This window comes from Crassostrea angulata, chromosome 10 (assembly GCF_025612915.1).
Source record: "Crassostrea angulata isolate pt1a10 chromosome 10, ASM2561291v2, whole genome shotgun sequence".
Lineage (NCBI taxonomy): Eukaryota > Metazoa > Mollusca > Bivalvia > Ostreida > Ostreidae > Magallana > Magallana angulata.
In genome coordinates this window covers 3,481,498-3,490,100 of record NC_069120.1, presented here as the reverse complement: position 1 = coordinate 3,490,100, position 8,603 = coordinate 3,481,498, and the positions used below count along the sequence as shown (strand labels likewise).

Sequence of the window (8,603 nt, the reverse complement as noted above, 5' to 3'; positions counted from 1 at the left end):
ACAGTGAGTATAGGGTGCATGTCTTTAAAAATCTTCTTCTCAAGAACCACTGCACCAGAAATGCCAATATTTACACAAAAGCTTGTATACAAAGTGAAGATTCTGAATTGTAAAAATCGTGACCCTCGGACCAAAACTGGGGCCCCAGGCGGGGTTCAAAGTTTAACATAGAAATACATAGGAAAATGTTTAAAAAATCTTCTTCTCAAGAACCACTGCACCAGAAATGCCAATATTTACACAAAAGCTTGTATACAAAGTGAAGATTCTAAATTGTAAAAATCGTGACCCTCGGACCAAAACTGGGGCCCCAGGCGGGGTTCAAAGTTTAACATAGAAATACATAGGAAAATGTTTAAAAAATCTTCTTCTCAAGCACCACTGCACCAGAAATGCCAATATTTACACAAAAGCTTGTATATATAGTGAAGATTCTAAATTGTAAAAACGTGACCCTCGGACCAAAAACTGGGGCCCCAGGCGGGGTTCAAAGTTTAACATAGAAATACATAGGAAAATGTTTAAAAAATCTTCTTCTCAAGAACCACTGCACCAGAAATGCCAATATTTACACAAAAGCTTGTATGTATAATGAAGATTCTAAATTGTAAAAATCGTGACCCTCGGACCAAAACTGGGGCCCCAGGCGGGGATCAAAATTTAACATAGAACTACATATGAAAAATGTTTAAAAATTTTCTTCTCAAGAACCACTTCACCAAAAATGCCAATACATACACAAAAGGTTGTATATATAGTGAAGATTGTAAAAATCATGACCCCCGAACAAAAGTGGGGCCCCAGGAGGGGTTTAGATTTTAACATATATAGGAAAATCTTCTCAAGAACCATCGTGCAACTGTTTGGGATATTACTATGCATACATTTACATCCTTAAATAATGTAGATTCAAAAAATTGTAACTCCCGGACAATTGATGGGCACCAAGAGGGGTTCAAAATTTAAACATTTTAAAAAACAAAGGAAAAGTTTAAAAATTTTCTTCTCAAGAACTACAATGTTTTAGTTAGTGGAATATCTATGCATGCATCCTTCGCTTATGTAGATTCCTAATTCGTAAAATCGTGACCCCCGGACCAATAATGGGGCCCCAAGATGGGGTCAAAGTTTATTATAGAAATATAAAGGTAACAGGTTAAAAAATCTTCTTCTCGAGAACTACAATGCTTCAATTTGTGAGATTACTATTATGCATACAACCTTGGATAATGAAGGTTCGACAGTTTTAAAATAGTGACCCCTGGACTAATACTAGGGACCCAAGATGGGTTTAAAGTTAAATGTAGAAGTACCGGTATATATGGAAAATGTTTAAAAATCTTCTTTTCGAGAACTACAATGCATCAATTTGTCAGATAACTACGTAAGCACCCTCAAATAGTGTAGATTCGAAATTATAAAAGCCGTGACCTCAATCTAATACTGGGGCCCCAAGAGGTGTTCAAAGTTTAGCATAGAAATATAGAGGGAAAATGTTGAAAAATCTTTTTCTAGGGAACTATAATGCTTCAGCTTGTGAGATAACTATGCAAGCATCCTTAAATAATGTAGATTCCAAATAATTAAAACTTTAGCACTGGACTAATACTGTGGCCCCAAAAGGGGTTCAAAGTTTAACATAGAAGGATATATTGAAAATGTTTTTAAAAAGTTCTTCTCGAGAACTATAATGCTACAGTTTGTGAGATTCCTATGCAAGGATCCTCAAATTGTGTAAACTCTAATGTAGTGGAACCAAGAGTTATCTTTCTTAATGTTCTGTACAGTCTGAGAGTTATTCCTCTTGAAGTGGAACTCTTCTACATTCAGTTTTTCAGGTTGTGTACGTGCGGTCCCACCGCAGTGCAACACATTTTCATTCCTATGTTACTATTTATGTTGTTCAAGCCAACCATAAACCTCGGACCATTACTGGGTCCCCAAAAAGGGGTTCAATGTTTAAAATAGAAAAAGCATATGCTACGAAATGTAATGTTACAAGGAACTGCTGTTCAGGTGAGCGATGTGGCCCATGGGCCTCTTGTTTAGTGTAAACTTTTGAAATTCATGGCCTAGGCCCTGGGTCAGGGGTTCAGACCCTATATTCTGCCTGGTGCAGGCAGATAGCTAACCTTGCACAACGCACAACGCAAACAAAAGTCACACGGGTTTCATAGTTTATTTTGTGTGGAAAACGTTGCCGTCGTGAATAATATTGGTAAAAAACTACAACAAATAGAAATAACAAATTACTAAATAGGAAAATATAGAACCTTACTTCATACATAGAAAAAATATGTAAATTACTTTAAAGACCATAATGGCGTGCCATACTTTTGAGAATGTTTTATCTGCATAATAAAATTGTCATCTGTAACTAAAATTCAAAAATACAATTAAATACTGACAGATTTAAGCAATAACTTCAATAAAAAAGACTTACTTAGTGGCTCGAGGCACGCATCTAACAAGATTGAAGCCGATAGACAAAGTGAGACCGGACTGGTCAGTAAGGCTGACAGGAAGTGAGTGATTGACCAGATATACGTTGTAGTTAACTTGTACCAAAAAGGATTACCGGATATACTAAACTCAGAGTGGTTAACTTGTACAAAAATATTTCTGAAGAATTTAAATTCTAAACTATAGACAGCACACTCCCCGTCTGATATGAAAATATCACTTAAATGCATAAACCGTACTCTGTTCACAAAAAGTTGTTCATGAAACTGTTTTTGTAAATTGTCACAACACAATAAGCATTAAATGGAATGACACAAAAATATAATTTCAGAAATCGGACGCACATATATACGCGACTGTCCATCTTTGATAACGCGAACTTCAAGTTTGCGCACAAGTCCATCTTTGCTAGGAAACACTCTTTCAACAAGTCCTGTCGGCCAATGGTTGCGATGTGCATCACGGTCCTTCAAAAGAACGACATCACCAACTTGGATGTTATCTCGAGTGTCTTTCCATTTTCGTCGCACTTGTAGACTCTGCAGGTATTCATTTTTCCAACGACACCAAAATTTCTCCGCTAGAGACTGAACAAATTTCCATTGAATGTTATAAACTTCGCTGACACTGAGATTTTTAAAATCCTCGTTTGAATCAACGGTTTTTTGAGTAAGTAAAACAGCTGGAGACAAAACGCAAGGTGCTTCAGGGTCGGTGGATACAGGTACCAGTGGACGGGCGTTGACTATCGCTGTCGCTTCAGCCATAAACGTGCTAAGGACTTCATGGGTAATTCTTGTGTGCTTAGAATCCAGTAAGATTGAACATCGAATGTTTCCGTCGTTTTTCAGTGTTGCTTGTGTTTTTCTCATCAGGTTGATTGCTTCTGATTCTGTAGCAAGCGACGTCAGTCCATCATCGACGTAAAAGTTGTTGTAAACAAATTTACGAACATCATCGTCACCAACAGATGATGCTTTTCGAAGTCCATAGGTGGCAACAGCTGGAGATGGTGTGTTACCGAAAACGTGAGCTTTCATTCGGTATTGTATTAAAGGTTTTTCAAAGTTGTTATCCTCGTACCAAAAGAATCTGAGGTAATCACGATGATCCTCATGATCACGAAATGCATAAAACATTTGCTGAATGTCACCACTGATAGCAATTGCATTTTCACGGAAACGCATGAGGATTCCAACAAGGTTGTTTGTTAAGTCTGGTCCAGACATTAACACACTGTTCAATGAAACGTCTTGAAACACAGCCGATGAGTCGAATACTCCTCGGATTTGATCCGGTTTTTTCGAATTGTACACCCCAAAAAGGGGTAAACACCAGCATTCCCCAGGTATGTCGGAAGGAGCAACTTCTGCTGCCCCACTAGCTAAGACTTTTGACATGAATGCTAAGAAGTGTTGTCGTTTGTGATGATCTTTCTTTAAACTTGTGTTGAGGATCAAAGCACGTTTCCAGGCCTGTGAATAATTGTTAGGTATCACTGGTTTTGACTCCTTGAAAGGTAATGGTGCGCACCAAAAACCGTCAGTGTCTTTGTGGAACTCTGCGTCCATAAGAGCTACAAACTTGCGGTCCTCAACAGAAGGTCCAATCTTGTTGTCAAACGGTGTTCGTATGAATATGTCATCATCATTGTCCTTGACATTGATATTGTTGTGACACACTGGAAAGGTGGTACACCTTCCGTCATTAAGAATATGCGTTTTGTTTACATTCACTTCCTTTGGAGGATGAACTTTACCAATACAAATTTCACCAATGACGACCCATCCTATTGGAAGACGTTGAGCAAAGGGTTGACCTTGGCTGCCAGTAATTTGGTCGCGCACATGATGTACATCGGGTAAGTCACGTCCTATGAGCAGTTCAACATTCACATTGCGATCTAGGGGTGGTATGAAAGGTGCAATGCATTGTAGATGCGGTTGTGATTGAGCGACTTTGGGAGTAGGTATTTCAAGATGCTCACTAGGAATAGAATCACATTCAATGACTTCCGGTAAGTTGAATGTAGTTGTACCATCCAAGGCTTTGACACATAATCCGTTCACACGGCGTCCAGCGACTGTCGTTACACCGAAGCATGACGTAAGAGTGTAGGGTTTACATTCTCCTGTAACTCCGAGTCGATCTATCAGATAAGGGGACACCAACGTCCGGTTGCTCTGGTCATCGATTGTCGCATAAACACGGATAACTTTCGCAGGATTTGATTGACAAAACACGTCCACTAAAACGATCTTCCCGCAAGAACGACTCCCATGTTTTCCTTCTTCATACTCCCTGGCATTGCCTAAGGCAGTTTTCGCTGTTGAGACTGGTGTAGGGGATTCGGGGTTTGAAGGACGACGATCAATGTGCATCGCTGTGACATGATAAGGATTATCACAAATATCACATTTAATGTCCGCTGTACAATTTTTGGATACATGACTTTGTGAGGCACAACATCGGAAACATAATTTCTTATCACGTAGAATGTTTTGACGCTCACGTAGTGATTTTCTTTTGAAGCCACGGCATTCGTTCAAAGAATGTCCAGCATTGTGTATGGGACAACGTGTTGACGGAGTTGATGATACAATTTCAACTTTACGAGAAGTGACTGCGCCAGTAGGTCTAGGTTTGCTGTATGCCATGTTTGTGTTTGTGGACGGTTGACATACAAGTCCAGGATCGTTACGGATTTCACACATTTCACGGATGAACTCGACAAAAAAGGAAAATGGAGGGAATGCTACATCATTCCGTTTTTTATATCCAGCTGCTTGAGAGGTCCACTTGTCTTGTAGAGATATGGGTAGTTTGGCAACTATGGGTAGTACTCCAGTAGATGAATTGAAGTAGCTCAGACAAATTTCGTATTTTGGATTAGTCATCGCCGATTCAATTTCGGTGAGAATGTCCACGAGATCATACAATTTGGCATGATCTTTATTTGTGAGGGTTGGAAACGAGTGTAGTTTCTGTTTTAGAGCATGTTCCACCATCTCAGGTCTCCCATATTTATCGTTCAGTCTATCCCAAATACGCTTTACACCTAGGCTAGGATTGTGGGTGTTTGCGGAGCGCAGTGTGCGTGCAAACTTTGAGGACTCTGGACCCAACCATTTTACAAGTAAATCCATTTCCTCAAACTCTGTGACACCAAGTTCTAGTGTAACACTCCGGAATGAAGAACTCCAAGAATTGAAATTTTCTGGACGATCATCAAAGTTGGTGAATCTAGTGAGTATAAAATCCTTGCGTAGCAAAAACTTTGAAAAGTCGGCCATTGTCGAAGTGTTGTCGGTCCGTGGTGGTACTAGATTTGGAGCGGTAATTACATGAGGCAATGAATTTGTAGTAACACAAACTTGACGCATTGAATTCGAGGGAACGAACACTTGAGAAGCTGCATTCAATGGAGCACTCCGTTGATCAACTGAATTTGGAACACGCATCTGAGGCACTGAATTTGAAGGAACACTCACTTGACACACTGAATTTAAAGGGACATTCACTTGAGACACTGAATTTAAAGGGACATTCACTTGAGACACTGAATTTTGAGAAGCACAAACTTGAGGCACTGAAATCGAGGTAGAACAAACTGGATTCACTGAATTAGAAGGCGCAAACAATTGATGCATTTGATGAATTGGAATTGAAGGAACACAACCTTGATTAACTGCATTTAGATATCCCGGATGTCGGTCATCCGCCTCTGGATGTTGAACACTGATTGGTGGATTCTGTTCAAAATATGGTTGATTTTGTTGAATGTGGCCATCCTCGGTATTTGATGGGTTATGGTCGTGTTTGAGGATAAACGCACTCGTCATCTGTTCCCTTGAGTAGATCGGAAGATCAATCTTTTCTTCTTCTGTGAAGTCCGCTTCTGCTGAGATGATTTCTTTCTCCTGTCTGACGATACTAATTTTTGCTTCGATATCAGTTTTTTGTTTTAAAAGCTCACCTTCTCTCTTGATCAGTTCTAGTTTCGCCCTTTCAGCTTGCGCTTTAGCTCTTTGAAAACTTGATACATTAGACGACACATGACTTAGTGTTTCAAGGAGTTCAAATTTGGTTTCCTTCAAATCATCACTTGTTCTTTTTACAATTGAAAAACATTTGTTCATTGAAACTTCTAATTCATTTAACAAGTTGACCGCCTCCTCTGTATTTTGAGAAAGTAGATATTTCTTATAGTCTTCACTAGCGATACAGAAATCTTTGAATTTCACAGAAATTAAACATTCTACTTCTCTTATTTTGTGGAAGTCCTTTGCGCATGTTCCAGATGTTACAAGAGCATCCTCCACTTCCGCCCAGGTTTCATCGGTTTTTCTTTTCAGTTTTTCACACTGCTCGTTGAACATGACGAGGCCTTTGGGTGTGAGTTTCCGTATCCGTCGATCCTCAGCAGACATGCCAAACGAATTCACTAATTTTTTACTATTCTGCCTGGTGCAGGCAGATAGCTAACCTTGCACAACGCACAACGCAAACAAAAGTCACACGGGTTTCATAGTTTATTTTGTGTGGAAAACGTTGCCGTCGTGAATAATATTGGTAAAAAACTACAACAAATAGAAATAACAAATTACTAAATAGGAAAATATAGAACCTTACTTCATACATAGAAAAAATATGTAAATTACTTTAAAGACCATAATGGCGTGCCATACTTTTGAGAATGTTTTATCTGCATAATAAAATTGTCATCTGTAACTAAAATTCAAAAATACAATTAAATACTGACAGATTTAAGCAATAACTTCAATAAAAAAGACTTACTTAGTGGCTCGAGGCACGCATCTAACAAGATTGAAGCCGATAGACAAAGTGAGACCGGACTGGTCAGTAAGGCTGACAGGAAGTGAGTGATTGACCAGATATACGTTGTAGTTAACTTGTACCAAAAAGGATTACCGGATATACTAAACTCAGAGTGGTTAACTTGTACAAAAATATTTCTGAAGAATTTAAATTCTAAACTATAGACAGCACACCCTATCATGGTGGGGCCAGTTTGGCTAAAAAATATTAAATCTTAGAAAATCTTACTCTTTACTCCCAAATCCATTTGAGAAAAACTACAAGCATAGTTTCCATGAAGCCATCTACGGAAATTGCGAAATTCATGACCCTTGGGACGGGGGTTCAGGCCCTAGGATGGGACCAACATAGCCATATAGTTAAAATGTAATAAGGTGTCACTATATTTGCACAACTTTAGTTACCTACTACAAATTCAAAACGAACTTTTGGAAATCATCTTTTTAAAAATATATTAAACAATGCTTCATTAACAATTTAAAATTAGCAAAAAACACATGTGCATCCAGCAAGACACGACATTTTATTTACGTCGAAGAAAGCATAGCACTTTTGTTTACAACGAAGTTATATGTGCTTGAAAATCAAACCCGAGCCTTTTCACCCCCTTGGAAACAACAGGCATTAAAAATTCAAATGACACCGCATTATTAAAAAAAAACAACAAACTGGGATAGTCAGACATCTTACACATATTGTTTAATCTCATAAAAATCAGATCCTGTCGCGGGCCTTAACGCCCAAAATTCAAAGGGAAATTCGCGAATTATTTTGCCTCAGTCATGTTTTTACCTGACTGTAAAATAAAATTATGAAACCTTAAATCCTTGAAAATATATTTGTGAAAATTAAATGCATGGTTACAATGTCCACGAATTCATCTAGCTAAATTCTGAAATTCATGGCCCCTGGGTCAGGGGTTCAGGCCCTAGGTCGGGGCGAATATAGTAAAATGAATTAAATCTTAGAAAATCTCTACTCCCATATCTGAGAAAAAACTAAATGCATTATTCTGATGTCCAAGAAATTCTCAACCAAAATTTTGATATTCATGGTCCCCCTGTGAAAGGGGTTTAGGCCATAAAGTGGGGTCAATATGGCCTTATAATGAAAATTATTAAATTGAAAAAAAAAAAATTTTCTTAATAAATATATTTATTAAGAAAAAATTAATGCATGTTTGAAAAGCATGCTCTGTTATTATATTCCTAATGTCATGATGTTAAATTGGGGCATGCAGAAGTTGAGGCTTTTTCTTTGTGTGTGGGGGTGGGGGGGGGGTGATAAATATGAACATTTAT

The 8,603-nt window shown here is 38.4% G+C and overlaps 1 protein-coding gene across 2 annotated transcripts; it reads right to left on the bottom strand.

The window, feature by feature from the left end:
- Positions 1–2,160: 2,160 nt before the first annotated feature.
- LOC128166127 (uncharacterized) lies at positions 2,161–7,493 on the bottom strand. Of its 2 annotated transcripts, none has more exons than XR_008241120.1 (2): positions 2,444–7,493; positions 2,161–2,226 (listed from the first exon to the last, which is right to left on the bottom strand). XR_008241120.1 is itself a non-coding variant. In XM_052831078.1 (2 exons), the coding sequence occupies exon 2, from the start codon at positions 6,891–6,893 to the stop codon at positions 2,763–2,765; it is 4,131 nt and encodes a 1,376-aa protein (XP_052687038.1). In that variant the 5' UTR covers positions 6,894–7,043; positions 7,261–7,493; the 3' UTR covers positions 2,161–2,762. The 2 variants fall into 2 exon arrangements, 1 of the variants encoding a protein (XP_052687038.1); XM_052831078.1 differs by having other exon boundaries at positions 2,161–7,043; positions 7,261–7,493.
- Between the last annotated feature and the right edge of the window lie 1,110 nt (positions 7,494–8,603).

What these genes read in the sequence shown, in the direction of transcription:
- LOC128166127 (XM_052831078.1), bottom strand. Translation starts at nt 6,893, where the DNA reads ATGTCTGCTGAGGATCGACGGATACGGAAACTCACACCCAAAGGCCTC.